This window comes from Brugia malayi (assembly GCF_000002995.4).
Source record: "Brugia malayi strain FR3 genome assembly, contig: Bm_v4_ChrX_scaffold_001, whole genome shotgun sequence".
In the NCBI taxonomy this organism is placed as follows: Eukaryota; Metazoa; Nematoda; class Chromadorea; order Rhabditida; family Onchocercidae; genus Brugia; species Brugia malayi.
This window is the reverse complement of record NW_025062479.1, coordinates 5,746,638-5,764,958: the sequence shown is the minus strand read 5'-3', so window position 1 is coordinate 5,764,958 and position 18,321 is coordinate 5,746,638. Positions and strand designations below refer to the sequence as shown.

The 18,321-nt window shown below is 32.8% G+C and overlaps 3 protein-coding genes across 6 annotated transcripts; all 3 read right to left on the bottom strand.

Moving 5' to 3' along the window:
* Nucleotides 1–60: 60 nt before the first annotated feature.
* Nucleotides 61–5,105, bottom strand: Bma-mec-18 (Uncharacterized protein; the record flags this gene model as incomplete). The annotated part of the gene is made up of 13 exons (XM_043073752.1): nucleotides 61–353; nucleotides 548–719; nucleotides 1,048–1,130; nucleotides 1,209–1,395; nucleotides 1,459–1,559; nucleotides 1,898–2,069; nucleotides 2,267–2,391; nucleotides 2,783–3,008; nucleotides 3,170–3,254; nucleotides 3,403–3,452; nucleotides 3,902–4,023; nucleotides 4,490–4,697; nucleotides 4,998–5,105. The coding sequence occupies 13 exons, from the start codon at nucleotides 5,103–5,105 to the stop codon at nucleotides 61–63; spliced, it is 1,932 nt and encodes a 643-aa protein (XP_042929686.1).
* Nucleotides 5,106–7,850: 2,745 nt separating this feature from the next.
* Bma-twk-28 (Uncharacterized protein) lies at nucleotides 7,851–12,239 on the bottom strand (the record flags this gene model as incomplete). Of its 4 annotated transcripts, XM_043073750.1 has the most annotated exons (12): nucleotides 7,851–8,036; nucleotides 8,149–8,374; nucleotides 8,510–8,605; nucleotides 8,746–8,821; nucleotides 8,911–9,052; nucleotides 9,431–9,565; nucleotides 9,645–9,808; nucleotides 9,979–10,255; nucleotides 10,821–10,928; nucleotides 11,134–11,265; nucleotides 11,579–11,644; nucleotides 12,195–12,239. In XM_043073750.1, the coding sequence occupies 12 exons, from the start codon at nucleotides 12,237–12,239 to the stop codon at nucleotides 7,851–7,853; spliced, it is 1,653 nt and encodes a 550-aa protein (XP_042929684.1). The 4 variants fall into 4 exon arrangements, with proteins under 4 accessions (XP_042929684.1, XP_042929685.1, XP_042929682.1 ...); XM_043073751.1 differs by lacking the exon at nucleotides 10,821–10,928; XM_043073748.1 differs by lacking the exon at nucleotides 11,579–11,644.
* A 2,389-nt stretch (nucleotides 12,240–14,628) lies between these two features.
* On the bottom strand, nucleotides 14,629–18,115 carry Bma-dpy-23 (Uncharacterized protein; the record flags this gene model as incomplete). The annotated part of the gene is made up of 12 exons (XM_043073747.1): nucleotides 14,629–14,763; nucleotides 14,852–14,969; nucleotides 15,487–15,641; nucleotides 15,995–16,073; nucleotides 16,155–16,274; nucleotides 16,354–16,495; nucleotides 16,582–16,715; nucleotides 17,043–17,127; nucleotides 17,407–17,495; nucleotides 17,554–17,678; nucleotides 17,787–17,838; nucleotides 18,042–18,115. The coding sequence occupies 12 exons, from the start codon at nucleotides 18,113–18,115 to the stop codon at nucleotides 14,629–14,631; spliced, it is 1,308 nt and encodes a 435-aa protein (XP_042929681.1).
* Between the last annotated feature and the right edge of the window lie 206 nt (nucleotides 18,116–18,321).

The window sequence follows — 18,321 nt, the reverse complement described above, 5'->3', positions numbered from 1 at the left end:
ACCCGTCAAGGGAAAATCGCTCCACATTTTCCTTGTCGTTATTTTGGTGTGTTATTAGGCTTATGAACAGATTATTTTTGGGACGTTCACAGCTTTTCTGATAGCTGCTTTCTGCGCTACAACAAGTGTTGCTGACTGATTATTAGCTATGTTCAACGTCCTATTTAGCTTCGTTGTTACCACTTTTTTGTTACTGTTGTCATTCAAACTATTTGGTACATTGCGACAATTTGCACCCACGTGATTCCATATTTGATCCAGTTGAGGACGAAGAATTTTACCGCAAACTCCACGAGGAATTTCAGGAACGAAATGGATAATACCATGAAGTTTTCCGAAATTTGGTACCTTATCTTGAAAATGACATTAGGTAAATCCTATAGCAAAGAAAAGAGATTTGTTCGATGGACTGAAAATTTGGACTTAATTAAATTTGGATCTTAAATTCGATTTTAAAATCTAGTTCTAATATTTTGATGTTACGCTCTAATTTGTCAAATTTTCAAACATTCAGTTATTTTGCGAATTGTGAAAGGTAAAAGTTTACTGGTTACATAACGTATGAGTTCGTTCCGTGTCAGTTGCTGATGAAGTTCGTTTCTGACAACGAAGGCAGTCGGTACTACCGTCCCAGATAAATATTCCCACTTCCCCACAACTGTACAGTCATCAATACCGGGATGGTCATGTAAGGCGCTCTCCACTTCTGATGGCCATAGCTAAATAGCAGCTTGGTCTTTTTCAAAGTCAATTTATTTTTTTTATTCCTATTCGCGCAGTTAATTCTTAGTTATTTTCGAAAGTGGATTTCTGTAAACTGCACCAAATATAAATAAGTAGCAGATGAATGTTACTTCAACTGATTGATTAATTAATTAAATATCTTGTTATATTACTCTATCGCCAATACTTTATCCTGATATGATTTAATAGTGCAAAGTACTTTTTTCCAATAAAAATTTCGGTGACTGTTTTCCAATGCTGCTGTGAGTTAATAGTTCAAGTTAAATTCTGCAGTAATTAACAAGAATGACTAAAGAGACATACCAACAAATCCTTGCATCTGATAATGTCTTTCATTTTGTTTACTACAAAAATATATCCCATTTCGTCGTAGTAACCTGCATCACCTATAGAAATTGGTCATTACTACAGCATTAATGATTATTTGTACATCATGAGTCTAAAGAAATGTAAGTGGAACATACCTATCCAAGTTCGACTAATTTTACAAAGAATCCACATTACTGTACCTGTCTTGAAGAACTCTGATACAAAGGCCGCGTTAAGTTGTTCTGGATTTTTGTGCGCTGGTGTTTCTATATGTGAATGATGGATAAGAATTTGGCCAAGTTGTCTCGGCATACAAGTTTCTTTCATTCCGAAATCCATCACCTGTATTTTGAATAGTTTGGGAGATTTCTAGTGAGGATTATTTATTGCTTTCAATAAACAAACCTTAAAACGTAGTCCAGGCATTGGTATACCAACACTTTTCAATGTTTCTTGACCGTAGGGTGCAAGAGAACAAATTCCACCAGCTTTTGTTATTGAATATGCTGAACATTTGCAGTGGAATTTATGCATTAATTATATTTAAACCAGATTTGTGTGATTTAAAAGAAATAAGTAGCAGCTAGAATCTGTTACAAATAATGAATCAGCAAATTTTAAAAGTCTGATCCGAACATCCATTTTATCACCTTAGCTTTTACTGTTGATAGTACTACGGGCAATATTCTGGTGGCTCTTGGATTTAATTAGAATGGTGAAATCTTAATTTTCGGGTGGAGATACTGATAATTGTGGAAACATAAAGTAGTCCATTTTTGTTGCTAATAAATTACAGGAAGTAAGACAAAATATCTCTTATTTTGAAATGGATATTAATATCAACCTTGTCGGAGATCTTGCAGCTTCAGCCGTTTTTTGCATAACTGCATAGTTGCCTCACCAATTGGTGCACCACTTGTAACAATGCTTTTTAGTGATTCTAAGCCATCTTTTTCTAAGCTAATATCCTTCGAACATTGATGTATGAAAATTGGGATGACATAAGCCACTGTTACCTTTAATTTATTCAAAGACTTAGATTCTAGATATTTGAATTCCAAGCATTTCCTTATCTGTGTAAAAATCATGATAAACTAACTGCTGGTCGGGATCATTCTTACATACAGTAAAAAATATTTATGATGCAAAAGAAGTGCAACATCCACAAACTGAATGCTGCTAGACATTTTGTTGAGATATGAAAAGGCCTTACTTTCCATTTTTTGATTATGTCAATCACTTGACGTGGGTTCTGTTCAGGTGTTACAATCAATTGTGCGCCATTTTTTAATGCTAAGAAAGCGGTTACAAGCCCAAAGATATGATGGATATTTGTTGCTAAAAAAAACTCTCGATAAAAGATACATTTGATGTCGAGCTGTGGGAAACTAATGCAACTTAAGTCCTTTGTTGAAATTCAGATATACTTGATGAATTTCACCACTTTCACTAACAACTAAGTTTTTTTTTTTACTACTCTGCTATATAATTTGGCAGCTCTCAGCTGAAAGTACGAATGTTCTCTAAACTAGAGCATCAATAAAAGAAAAAAAGCAATAAAAAAGTAAAAAGTGAAAAAAAAAGTAGAAAAAAAATGGTAGAAAGAAATCATCAGTAATAAATAAAGAATAAAACTGGGAATCAAATAAGAGCGGATTAAGTCTAATAAGTGCTAAAAAACAGAATCAGAATTCCATATGAAACGGTTATAAATTTGTGAAAAGCAAACCAAGCAGGCATTTGTCATCAACTGATGGTGGTCCAAAGATGGGACAACTCAGTTGTTGGAGGTTATGAAGTAGGGAATGACGTGATACTTCAGTTGGTCTTGGAAATTTTGCTGTTTTTGTAAGATGAATAGCTGTTTTTTGGAATGATGCTGCCAGAACTGAATTTGGTTCTGAGTCTGTGATCTGCCCTTCATCCTGATCACTTCTTTCGCTTAGTGATAAATCCTAGATTTAACGAATTGATGATGGAAGTGATAACATATCCAAAAGATTCAAAAATTATTATCAGGCTTCTGATTCCTGCAATGAACAAATCAGTTAGACTGTTATATAAAAAAAAAAAAAAAAAAAAAAAAAAAACATTACGAGTTGAAATCGAAACTCACGGTGCGGAATACTTCGTGCAGTTGTCGTTTATTCTTTAATTTCAGTTTAGTTTGAGTTTGGCCTGATGGTACCAAACTCTCATGACTGCAATACAATTTACTTAAAATGAAATCTATTAAACTAAATCTACTTAGGCTGAAAATGGAGGTGTAATTGGTATCTTTGGGCCAGCTTGCTTGTAGTAATGATTAAACAAGTCTCATCAGATTCAGTTGAGCCAGGAAACACTTACTTTATAGACAACTTTGCACTGCCAAAAATTTCATCTAACAATCGAACTGACTAAAAAGAATAATCTTCTGTAGTAACTTAATCAATATTTTCCAAAATAAAGTTTTTTATAAAAGGATCGGGAAAGGGGGAGGGGGGAGAGGGTTGAGAGAAAAAAACAAGAATCAGACTACTATCTTACATAAAATTTGACTAATGAGATAACAATACCAGAAACAATAATAAGATCCGAAAAATAATTCGCAACCATTAATGTTACAATATTGTTTACATTTGATAAATGCTGAAATCAATCTTCTTCAAAATAATTAGTTAAAGTAAAATTGAGATGTTCAAGGATGGTTAAGAGCAACAAAATAATGATTGTTGTTGCATAGTCTAATTTAGGATTTTTTATTGTTTATTCTTTTTTAAAAATTTGGTCGTTCTTTCTTTAAGTCAATTTAATATAAACTCAATTTTAAGTTTTCTTTTTTGAAAATTTAATGAAACATGCTAACTAAAATACGTCTGCCACTGCGAACAGCCCCAGTACGTCTCACGTTTTTTAATTTTAACAATTTGTTTTCTTTGGTGAAACAGTACACTACTTGACTCTTCTCCAGTTGAGCCCATATTTCTCCTGAAGATAAAAAACAACTTATATGCTGTAGAAATCGGAAATTTACAGCATAATTGTGCATATGAATTCTTCTAGAATAGGTTACCATTCATTTTAACTTATTTTCACTTGACTCCTCGAGAAGTAGTCATTCCGTAACCTTCAGGAGGGATTGCTCAGATTCTATGCCATGTCATTACATCTCTACATCATGATGAAGTTCAAATGCATGACCTTTATTCCAAATTTAATCATAGAAACGCTTCCTAATCAACAGATAAGAGTTGACTTACCGCGGGGCTCTAAGAATTCAACGCAACTTCTATTGTGGTGAGCTCGTGCAAGTATGGGATGTAAAAGTGACAAATTTCATGTCCCGTGAACCTGAGCTTGACAAATGGATGTTACGCAATCGCATGTCTATGTCCGGTTATGTCCAACCATGTCCAGTCTTCAGAAGTATTTCAGAAAGTTGATGAAAACGCACCTGATGTTAAGCTAGGGTTCACGGATATAACGGTCGCATCCAGCATTGCGCATGCTATATATACAATAATTGCCTGCGCCGTCACTGAGCAGATTAAAGCACATCGGGTTCTCTGACCAACACCAATTTCTTGAAGTCGTTGAGCACAGTTCTCTGTACAGATTCGTAGTTCAGAATAATTCCATAGTCTGCCACTTTCCAGATCGACCTGTAAATCAATGTTTCATAGTCTTTGCTTTATTTTTGTTTTCTTAAAACAGCATACCTGTGTCATCCATTTGTGTCCCTTCATTTTTTGCATAAGTTAAGTCAGTTCAGACCTTAACTTGTCGGTTTTTTTGATATTTCAATTAATACATTATGTAAGATGAATGAGAGAATATTTGACAATGACCACGTCCATCAGAAATCAGAAATATTACATCAGAAAAAAATAAATATTATAATGGGGAGAGTTTTTTTCTTACATTGAAATTTTAATCTTAAAAATTTCAAAAGGACAGATTACCATAGCTAAATTGCAGCCGTATTCATCAAATTTATCAAAAAAATAATCGGTAAATCCGTCGAATTTAACTTGTTGTAAGGTAATCTGAAACGGACACTGTACTTCCATCGAGAGAATCTCAGGATTTTACCGTCGCTGAAGTGATATTATAATTGAAGTGGACAGATAATGTCGGTTAACTTCATATAAGAAAATTATTTTAATTGTTCCTTTTTCTTAGCCCACACTTTTTTTACGATACAAACAAATCATCACTGTTATATATTAATGGCTTGGTAAAGAAATTTGTCTTGAATGTTTGCTTGAAAACTGAGAAAAATTCAGTTTTTGTTCTAAGAATTTTTTTTTGAATTGACATTTGCGATTTCAAAAAAAAAAGTTTGTGAAGGAAAATCTTTTTTTGCACGACATTAAAACTGTAGAAATTAAAACAATTAAATGCAAGAAACGGAAACAATGAGGTGTCATAAAAAGTAGAGGAGGGCTACTCAAGGCTAGAAGTTTATATCTGAAGTCAGCAATTGAGATTCTAAGAATTCCAAGAGAGAGAAGTTCTAGACAAGGGAGTGTTTGGAAAGTTGTTTAAATGTGTTCGGTAAATGAATCAAAAAAGAAATACACGAAGTCATACATGAAGTATTTCATGTATTTTCTTATGTAAAATTAATTTGAAGTACAATAGTGGATATCTTTCAGATTCATGATAAAAAAGCGATAAGTAAATTTATAAAAAGTTTTATAGCAGAGCTGACCACAAATGGCATTTTTTGTATATCTTTAAATCTTTCTTAAAGCATTGAAGGTAATTTGGAAAAACACAATCCTGCAAATTCAAATATAAATTTAGATCATGGTCCAATCTTCAATTAATAACTGGTTCCCTTAGAAGCCATCCTCAGAATAGTTTAGGTACGTAATGAAATAGTCACAAATTTTGCGAAGAACCTCATTCTCGCTACCAACTCGCTATCCTTGCTTCTGACTTCCAAATTATGACCCATGTTGTCACTTAATAAATCGAACTCTTTCTTTTATTATTTTCAGAACAATGGAAATGCTCAATGGTCAATAAAGCACTCGGTCTACTAGAAATCACAAGAACAAAATCGTCTATTAATTCCGTTTTGTTTCAAAAATCAACAGCGCTTCGCTGAAAACATTATTGTGAATAAACGTGAAAGAATTTTTCTGGTAATGGAGATTTGAAAATGGTAATAGAGCATCTTGGGATGATAAATATTGTTCTTATATTTTGACAATCTTTTTTTTTTAAAGTGATACTTAAAAATGCATTGGAAGTTCTCTAACATATCTCAATGCATAAATGTATTTTAGTTCAACATAAACAGAGTAGATGTTGAATATTAACTTAAAAATTCCATGCATTTTTGCTAACTTTGATCAATGCCATAAGCCGGTCAAAAATTTTTTATGTGGCGTGTAAACGGCCAATTGTGACGTCAGGAACAATTTTCATCTCATTAAGAATTCATTTTATCTTAAAGTGGAGACATTGATCAGATTTTTTTCAGCTAATTCATGTAGCAAACCTAATTTATGAGCTACATTAATGATACTATGCACAGTTTTACGGCTGGAAGCCCATCAAATCTAAACATCTGATATTTTTTAATAAATATTCACATCAATTAAAAGAAAAAACATGTTTAACTTTATCAAGAATATATATTCTAACTTCACTACTTATTTCATATGAATTAACTAGCAACTTCGAAGTGATTGGTTAGCTGAAGATGACATGAGAAAGGAATATCTTAAACTTCAAATACGTCGGTAGACTAATCTGTATTTTAATCAAACAGTATGGACAAGTGTGAAGAAAATTTTTCGGCTGAATGAATTCGGAGACCAATGACCTAACAATTTACACAACTTTGTTCTAAACTGCTTTAATCAGGAAGTAACTATTGAAATTAATCATTAAGAAGCTTTTTGTTTATGGATAAAACGGTTAATGTCATACTGTGAATAGCTGCTTTGTATTGAACGCACAGAATTAGCTGTATTAAAAAGCTTTTTGACAAAACATTTAACGTTTCAGTCTTCACTGAAACATTTAACGTGACAAAACGTTTCAGTCTTCACTGAAGTACAGTGAAGACTAAGAATTGTATTTGCTTCGTCTAATGACTTGTGATGCAACTCATTCCTTTCATTTTCTAAACATGACGACGTAAGAATTGGGACAAAAAAAGAAAAGACTTCCAGTGCACATGGATACCACATTAAATTTTAAAATCTTTTGTTTATCATACATTTCCATAATGAACTGATTCACGATAATATAACAGACAGTATAATTTTTCTTTCTTAAAATCAACACAAGAGCTCAAATATTTTTAGAAAAGAAGGCTTTAGCATGCTCTCGAAGTGTTAAATTCTATAAAATTCTGGAAGCAAATTACTAAACAAACGCAGCTGAGAATCCAAGAAAACCATTGTTGAAAATTCTATCCGTGTTGGAGCAATAAATCAGTTGCAACCATATCTATTGGTGTTATATTTACAAGTCATTCGATTCCAATCAATTTATGCAGTCACCTGGTAAATTTATAGCACAGTTGACTTAAGCAATTCAACAAAACATTAAAGCCACAGAAACATAAAGAAATGCCGGCTGCATCAAAATTTCTTGTTAGATGAGACATTCATCAAGTAATCAAAATTGTTATTGATTTGTAATTCCTCTTCTTTGTAGTTGAATTATTGAGTTCTTTCTAATCTCACCAACAGTATCTAAATTTGACAGTTTACTCTTGAATTTACTCTCCATTGTCTAATGTCATTTTACTTGTAGTATAAGCAGAGGTAATAGTAGGAATAACAGACAAATCAAACATTAGTTTCTTTCAATAATATAGGTACAATGGCAGCGACATCACTAGTTGATGGTACCAACAGACGGTGAATACAGTTCCTACGTCGATGAAACATACGATAATACTTTCCTCCCGGTTTATCATAACTCTTGTTTTGCATAATATATCCATCTTTCTCCGTAATGTCACCAGGTAGTATCTGAACTTTAACTTTTGAAGAATTGCGAATAAATGAAAACAGTAAATGATTAAAAAGGCTTGAAAAAGATTGCAAAATTTTTTGCTAGAGCACCTGACAGCTCAAAAATTACTTTGATATTACTACTCTTTACTAAGCGCTGCACTGTTGGGCTCAGTGGTTCATAGAGTATATTCTTCTGTTGATAGTGCAAATCGGTTAATATGTAATCGACACCCAGTTCTCGAGCCTGCTTCTGGTTCAGCACTGCGCCACGAACTTGGACCAGTTTACCACCAGCTGTTCTAATAACTTCAATACCAGTATGTTTCAGTAAATGTTCACCAGCTTGCAAACCTCTGGAATAAAAAGAATGCATAGATTTTAAAAGCTTTTTTTATAAAAACTTTAAAAACGCAAACAGAAGTGAATATCCTGCAAAATCCACAAAATATTCAAAATAATTTAGAATTATAAACGACTAAATAACGTACGTCATTACAGCTCCTTTTGCACCTTCCATTTTTGTGCCTAAGTAATGGATTTTTCGGATGTATTCAGTACCAGCAAGGTCAATGCACATTGTAGCCCTAAAAATAATGTTGCAGAGAAAGATGCTATAAAACTTTTTCTGCATAAAAGAATCTATTATTTCGATCACAAAGTATCTAACTGACAAATCATAGTCATTTGCTCATGGTTTTAAAGGCAAAACAAGCATGAAACTCACAAAGCCAAGCCGAAGATAATATAAGCCATCGTAAAAAACATATACATTTGCTCAGTTGGCACAATGTCACCGAAACCTATTTAAAATATATGACCATTAGTTTAAACAAATGAATAATGATATGCATACTTATTTTGTACCTTCATTCTTTCACAAAAAACTTACCAACAGTGGCCATCGTAATGAAGCAGAAGTAGAAGGCATCGAAATATTGCCATCCCTCCCATGCTCGAAACAGTAAGCCACCTATTGCTGTATAAGCAACTAATACAAATAGTACCATTACAACCGGAATACGTAATTCATCCTGAAAATGAGGAAATGAACAACATGAAAAGAAACACATATATGGGTTAACAATTTCTTACACATCATACTGGAATTTCACTTCAATAATCCTATTCCAGTTAGCAAACATAACGTACTGATTTACAGTAAAGGTATATCTTTATTATCCATTTCGTTTTCCAAAAGAGTATTAATTAGGTAAGAAAAACATACAGAGGACCAAACATTGACACTGTCTTCTCAACAACAGTGGGAACGAAAATGAACCTTAATCCTTTCCCACAATGGTATTCATTTTAGCGTGCTTTTCTTTAGAACTGGCCGAATAAAATCAATAAAATCAAGGAACTTTACGACATCAGTCTTTTTAACACCTATTTTAGAAACAAAAAGATACCTCACAACTCGATTCTGAATCACTGTCGATGCTATTTAGATTCATGCTTCCAGCTTTTGTTGATACAGAACTACTCTGTGCAGAAGAGCTCCGATCCCGATAATGATGTGATATACGTCGTGATTGTTTACATACCTACAATTCCAAAGATTAATGTTTCATAAAAAATTACTTTTAACATAATCAGCTTATTTATAATACGAATAGCCCTAACCTTGCGTTTGAAAGTTCGATAGGTTCGGTAGAGAAAACTCAAAAAATCGGACAAAAATTTGCCTATGTCTGCTATTGTGACCAAAAGCAGGGGAATACCAAACAAAGCGAAACATATGCACGCGATACGACCAAATTGTGTTGCTGGTACTAAGTTACCATATCCTTAAAATGTAAAACATTTGTTTCTAATAGGTTCCCAAAATTTGGATAAACATTATCAATATCAATGATAATCAGCAATTCTCAGACTTAACAGAAGAAAATATTTCCTCTCACCAATAGATGCTATTTTAAAGCACTTTGTGCAATAGTTCAGTGCAGAGAAACTTTACCAATGGTGGTAATAACAGTTGTGGCGAAAAAAATACTATTCGCATATGTCCATAGCATGGCGTCACCATTCGTTTTATTTAGTAAATGATTCTCATTGATAAACTGATTCCGGTATGCCTCGAACATCGCAAGTACCAGTGATTCGAAATATTGCTCTCCAAGTAAATCCAATGACTCGCGTGTAAAAAAACTATCCCCGCTGACAGTTAAATTCCAAACCATATCATGGAAATCCTTTCGTAAGCCAAAAATTGCCCTCAGTTCGCGGTCGCGAGTCTGCAGTTTAAAATTGGAAGCCATTTTAAAAAAAAAAAAGAGAAAAAAAATGGTCCTAATAAAAGCAATAGTGACTTAACTTCAAACATAAACAGGGAAAAAGCAAGAGAAAGGATATTGTAGAAAATGAGATCTCACATCCATAATTTGCTGATGGTGATGAATACTAAATTTAACAAACAACTAATATCTTCTATTCAATTTTGGCAGAATTACTCAGTTCTGAATATCTTGGATTGTTATTTTGCTCTACTTATTAAATTATAATTGGCTCCATTTAACTATAACATTTTTGTCACTTTTGTGGTTCAAATAAAAATGAATCAAATAATTTGCACAAAAAGAAGTGAAGGAAGATTAATTATAGAAGCGATTCTACGGTTAATATGCATACTGAATGTTTTATTATAAAAGAGTATTTTAGTTATTTCGAAAAGTGAGCTTGTTTTATTACTTAAAAACATTCAAAAATTAAGCATAAACATTCACTATTGTATTAACATTTCAGAGCATAAGAGACATTATTTGCTTTCAGTCATGTCCAAATGTATAAACTGTAGCTCACTTCGACTTCATTTGGCGCTTCTAGATAACGAAACACTATAGCGCCAAGCAAAAGATATACAATAAGTAACACGACAAGACCAACATGAGGTAATATCATTCGAGCATACTGTAATATAATTAATTTTCTTTCGAAAGTATGAGAAAGTTTCACACTAAACTTCCAAAAACTACAGTGATATATTTATGATGACCGAAATAATTAAATATATCTAACTGACCATATTATGTAATCTTCGACATTAACTGAGAATTTATCAATCAAAAAGTAACTTTCTAATGGACAAATATGATTGAAAGCTAATTTAATATACCATAATCGTTTTAGCTTGCGCACCGGACTGTTCGGTGACTGACTCATCATCTGATAATGGTGGACCAGCCGCCGTAAGATCCATTTCCATCGGTATTTCGTCACCATTTGAACTATTCCCAGAGTCTGACCTCTGAAGTGCTTTCTAGCTTATGACCAAAAAAAAAGATAAATGATCATATCATTGGCTACAGAAATAAAAAAATCGAGGATCACAAATTTTTTTCCTTATTGTCTTTTCAAACAAATAGATGCCAATTATTATGTTATAGACAAAGAAATGATCAAAAAGACGAAGTCGGTTTAAAGCATTTTGGAAATCCAATTAAGATTTGAATAAAAAAATCTCAAACATTTGTGCTGAAGAATCTTTACTACTAATTGCATCTAATCTTCTAAAAAATGTTTATATTTGAAGGGTGACACGACATATCATATCAACAAACCAAATAGCACGCCTTGAAAGTTTGCAAACAGTTAGCAGCTTCTTTACAGTATCGTAGGCAGAATACCTAAACTCAATTTCAGCAATTTTATTCCCAAGAATTAAACCAAATTTGCTCAGTGTACATGTCTGAAAAATAAGATTTCATCTCCTGAAAGGCATTGGAAATGTTTTTTAAAAAACTATGTTTTGAAAGATGAAGTTTATAAGCGTTACTTTCATCAGATTCTTCAGCACTATGATACAGCTCCTGCGAAAACACAGTTTATCCTTTCCATAAAACTTTTTAGGTAAATCTTGTAAATAAATCATTACTCAAATGCCTATTAAAAAAATTAATAGAATGGAATATTAGTAATAAGTGCTCATTTTATTCAGTGAATCAACGGAAATGCAATGTCAGAATTTGCACTGCTTGGTGATTAAGTTGGTGCATATTTTGACATATATAAAAAGTGTACTGAGAAACTGTAGCAAAACACTACAGGAAGAAAAAACAAATTGAAATAAAAAGTAATCCACATTTACATATGTGTAAAATCTGCTAAAGTGGCATTTAAAAGTTCAGAACCGAAAAGGTATGAAAAGATTACTGAATGTATCGAAGAGTAACTTACAAGATCGAATTCGTCGTTCTGCACAAAGACAGTATCACGTCTCATTACAGCGGATGTTTAATTATTATGCATGAAAGAGTTGATGAGTGACGTAAGTGAGGAAAAACACATTTGCATTAGTCTTTTCCTATCAGCAGCTGTCCAAAAGTCTAGCCTACAGCTGAAGCAACTTGTTAGCGTTTTCCTCTATCACTTCTTTACTGCTCATATCCACTGCATCTGTTTCTTTCCTCCTCAGGTCATTTTGATCTGTTGATTTGCAATCATTCGCTGCTACTACATCACTTCAAATTTGTGATGTAAGCTTTATTAAATAATCCTATTGCTTATAATTATTTTTTAAAACTTTCCATATCACTTCCTGTGTCAAATATAATCAATCAGTTATGCGAAAATTTTACAACTGGTAACAAATCACTATCAAACTTTCGAAGATATTTTAAATGCTCTTCGTTTTCTCTGTTCTTCAATGTCTTACTTTCCATAAGCAATCGAAATCTTCCTATTTTCTAGTTACTAGAACCAGAGATATATAATATATTGCAAATGTGAAGTGTGTTCTGTTCGTTCAAACATTACTTTGATTACCGCCAACGCAATAAATAAACATTTCAACTTTGATTGGCATTTGTTCTTTAACTACAAAAACGCATAATAGAATATAATCAAGATTCACGCAGGTAGTGAGTGTTACAAGTCGCAAAGCACAACAACACTCCTGAAATCCTCAAGAAGTTATGGATTTCAAAAATATCTTCGCTCATTAAAATAACAATTTTTTTTTTTTCATAGCTACTGTCATTCTACAAATATTGTATTTCTAGAAGGGCAGAGTAACTACGTAAGTCAACATAATTAATGCAATCATTTCCAAGTAACGAATTTCAGGATTTCAAGACCATTCCATTAAAAATCAATCATTCTAGAATGTGGTTCATAATGTGAAAACGAGTGGTAGGAATGAACAGATGATTAAAACTGACATTAACTCCAAAAAGAATATTTTTTGTCAGCAAACTTCCAGGATTTGATAACTAGAAATATACAAAAGAAGTAAAAATGCTAAATGTCACCGTTATCTTCAAAACCAAGGATTTGCACCAGAAATGGAATAAGTTAATATTGAAACTATGATAATCATTTTTGTATATCTTTTTAAAAACAAAGCTTCAAGAGAACTGATTCAAGAAAGCCCAGTTCGATGTACAAATATATCGATGACTGGAGTTATGTGGACCTTCAGACAACAAATAAATTCCATAAAAACATATTGCATCACTTACTTAGTCCAAATATTGCGATAATCATTATTATGCTTATGCAAACTCGTAACCAGGAATTCCGGCCCAAATATTGACTCATTTCTTTCCACTCAAATCAGGTCAAGTAGTACCAACCAGTCAGTTAAGGAGTATTTATTCAAAGTATCTTTCTATCCGATCAAAAAAAACATTTCGGAAGGATTACAAACCCTTAAATGAAACTGAGATCCCAAGAAATCCAAGACCGTTTTTTCGAAGGAAGACCTTAACTTTTCCAATATTTCCTTCGAAAAATATCCACCCATATAATGAATCAGTGCTTCAGAAGAACGGAATTGCACAGCACTCGGCACGGCAACTATAATATTCCGGATAATGCATATATATGTATCAGAACAAAATGTTATAATTGTCTGATAGCTGCTATATACAATCTACCAATCATACGAAAATTACAATTTATTCCAATCAGAATTAAACAAATGATAAATACGACAAATTTTATCAGTTTTGCAGTATTCAGCAATGATAACAATAATACTAGAAATCATATGCAAGTGCTTCTTTCTGCAGATTTTTTAAACGTAATTTTTAAAAATTGCTACAGCAAATACACGTAGCAGAAAACTGACTAAGTTCTGCTGTTTTCAATTTTTGAAAAACACCTGGACCAGTTTTCCGAAATTTCGAAAGAAAAAAAAAATTAGCAGTTATTAAGCGGAAAAAAAAAAACCAGATGAATACTATCAATATAAAATACAAAGACAACAAAGCCAAAAGTTGCAGAATTAAACTACAAAGAATAAGATTACCGTTAATATGCATGCAAATTTAACATTGCGTAAAACTTTCTCTGATAAACAGTACTAATCAAACGGTGTAATAAGTTTTTCTGTAATCTGTAGTAAGAAAACATTCAGCGAACTTACAATGTTATAAAAAATGAATATTGAAGAAATGAAATTTGAATTACAAAACTACCCATGACAATGTCTTGTAAACATACACAAAAAAATCAGTTGCAAAGAAATAAGTATTGAGATGAACGCAATAAAATGAAAAAACCAAATTACAAAATGTGCAAAGACAACAGAAGCGAAAGGTTTCTTCACTTCGACAACGTACTTTCTCGACCATGATCATCGCAAGTTGTTATCATAGTACTAAGGAATTTAACATCTTGTTTCATAAAGTCCTGATCTGCCTATATAACGCACCCACTTGATGACATCGTGATCCGAATAATTCAATTTTGGTTCAAAAACTTTCAGATATCTCACTTTCAAACCTGATGGAGCAAATGGTACCTGGAAAATACTCCATTGATAATGCCTTCTGCTAACGACAAAGAAATACAAATTTATTTTTAATCTTCGTTCAATTCCAAGAAATTACCTCGAAGTTCATTGACACAGGAGGACGGTTCCACTTTTTCTTTTCAGAGTTACCTGTACTCAAAATATCAATTTCAGCAGAAATTTGAGATTCTTTTAACCCACCCATACGCTTGATTCTGAAAAGTGAAACCGGTTTTTCTTTTTGATACATGTAGTGCAAATACAGTATTCTAAAACTACGTCCAACACTTTGAACACTAAAAAAGAATGAGATTACCAATTTGTATTTTGTCCAAGAACTAACTGACACATAATAACAACATCAGTCCTAACAAACCACTAATCCCCCTTAAGCTTTTAGTGCGATATGCTGATCTTAATAAATTGATCTTAATCGAATAAGACTGGTTTGTTCCACCATGCTGATGGAGGCTAATAAAATGGTGCAGAGGCAAACAATGAAATTGCTTGTTACGGAAAAATCCGCTCGATTTCGCAACTTTACAGCTTACTTTTAATTTAAAACAAATAAGTAGATTTATGTGAAATGAAATAACGCAACAGTAAAACCAAACTAGGGTTAAACAATTGAGAATCAAAAAAGACGACGTATATTGAATTTTTCCATTTGATCATTTAATAACAAGATTTAATTTGTAACAGTTGAAACATCTAGAACAGTAAAAAACTAACTTCCAAACGATTGCATTCTCGCCAGCTTTGTACTTAGCTTTACCTTTCATACAAATTAACTGTACTCCACTAGTATTCGGAGGAGTAGGTATGCGAACTTCGATTTTCTGTGCCAGAAGTGATGGTTTAAAGTTTGATTTCACAACTACTTTTACCTATAAAATGCCGAATATAGTTCATAATGCAACAAACTTAATGTGTATTGGTACACTGAGTAATATCGAACCAGAGCAAACGTATTTTCACGATTTTCAAGTAAGCCAACAAAATACCCCGTATTGATGCATTAGCAAAAAGAAACTACAAGGTTTCAATAATCAACTAAAGATGGATTTGAAGGAACAAAACGATCTGCCGCTACTAAAACTGTCTCCCGTAAAGATTATGCGTAGCCATGTCATGAGCTTAATACTATAGTGCACTTGTATAATCCGACAACTCTGACAAAAATCCAAAAGACGACATTTGCAATCTTAAAACGCAAAAGAAATAGCTTAAATTTTTATACCTCCATTTTGTTTCTGGAAGTTTCTCGAACAAGCGGAATGACTCGAAATGGAAGCTGTATGTCCTTGGTTGTGCGGTATCTGCAAAAGAAAATACATTACATTAAAGAATACTTAGTCACATATAAGAACACTGATCTACGAAAAGGTAAGAAATCATACCTCATAAGTTCATACTCTCCATCAGGTGGAATAAAACTTATAGCATGTTCGGTATCAAATTTGGTTAATTTAACACACTGATGGAATTGGCAATCATCAATTGCTACAGAAATACGTGCCCTGCAACACAGAATCTACTTCACAACAATACTTTCAAATTATAACCACCATTACACTGCTCTTAGTTGGAAAAACAAACGATTTGGTAGGATCATCAGCACCAGCACGTCCTTTACCCTCAATGGTAAGCTTGTCATTAATTCCAAACTTGCATTCCGGCATTCCAGATAAGTATGACTTCATTGCCACTTTTCCAGCAACATGCGCTGACAAAACTTGCCCTAAATCAATTTACAGATTCGCAAGGAGATATATCAGAATATTAGGTAAAATAGCCTTCCATAGTTTGTAGTACTAATTTAAATACCTTGCTGAGACATAAGGAGATTGACATATTCGATAACATCCAAAAACAATTCATTTCGACGATACTTTATGCCTTCACGACGCCACCCTATTTGCCCCGTTACCTGCGACGTAATCTGTGCTTGTTCTTCTTTACTCTGAAATTAGTAAACTTGTAGCCATTTGAAAGAAAGCAATTTCCATTTATACAACTATGAGGAACTACACGAAACAACAATGAAAGCAACTTATAAACATGAAAAATTGAAACAATGCACAGCAAACAACTAGCTGTCTTCTATAATGTAGATTCATAAGAAACTTACCACCGGTGCCTATGTATGGAAATTACAATCATAATATAGTTCCAGAACCAAGACATAATGAAATAATATATTCAAGATTTTTTACAAATGTACAACTTTCCAGTATAACCAAAATAAACAGAGAAACGAGAAAACGAGAAAAAAAAAAAAGGAACACACTGCTGTTCTAACGCCTTGTTGTGTAATGAACGTCTTTAAAACTCCAGGATCTGTATTTTGTGGATAACCAAAATCAAGGATCTCTGCAAAAAGAACGCTGCATGGACTTGAGAATTCCATGAAAGGTAAAATTATTTACTACAGCGATTGAAATGAATCTATTAACAAAGGTCATACTACTTTTCGAAATGTCTCTAAACATTAAAAGTCGTACAATTAGATAAATTATTAGGTTACAAAATGGAAGATAACACAAACTTTTCATAGTCATGCAGCAGTGAATGCAAAAAGTTCTAGTCGTGAACTAGTGTAAAGGAAAGAATTAGCAAAGTTTCTGTGAGTGCAGCACAGAAAAAGCATACCATCCAGAAGCTCGTAAATGAGAACGAAGTTATTCTTAACATTTTCTTCATTCAGTTTTCCAAAGTATGACTGCATGGTGTCCGCAAACCTTCAAAAAATTAAGTTTTTTTTTTTTTATGTGTTTCAAATACGAATGAAAAACTAACCTGTTTAGAAATTCAAATACCATTGCAGCATTGATATTTTGTCGTGTCACTGCACAAATCCAAACATTACCTCGCTTTATGTGGAAAAATGATGTTCTGGCCATATTTGTTACCGGACTCCGTACCTTAACAAACCATACATTTGGTAAATGAAATAACAGCAGCACACAGCAAAACATAAGTGTAAATTCTACAATTCGTGAAAGATTTGCAAATAAAAATAAAGAGAGTACTTGCTGCCGCGCGTGAATAACATTAACTCGAAAAGCGTCCACTGCATTTCGACTGAAACAATAATACAAGATACTTAAGCATTTAGAAATGTTCAGTCAATGCAATTTCAACTCTTAAACATAAAAAATAAAAGTGATAGAAGTTAATCAGAAATCGAAGGTCAGACTTTCTCACTATCAGACTCTCTTATTACATTTCTCCTCTATTGCATTTTCATGGAAAAAATTTTTAAATAAGTCTTACATATGTCTTACCTGACGTCATCTCGATAAATACGCGAGATAAGCACTTCACCCTTATGATTATAAACGAATAAACCACCAATCATCACTGAATATGCACAGATCTAGAACAATGACTACATAGGGCAGAAAAAATGCGAACTATTCAATAATGAAAGACAGCCAGTTAATTTGGAAAATAAAAAAATATAGTGTGTGACAGAGTAAAAATGAAGAAAAGCAATTTCGATGAAAGAAATTCGAAGAATGCAATCGTACAAAGAATTTTGAAATGTGTTCCGGTAATGGAGAA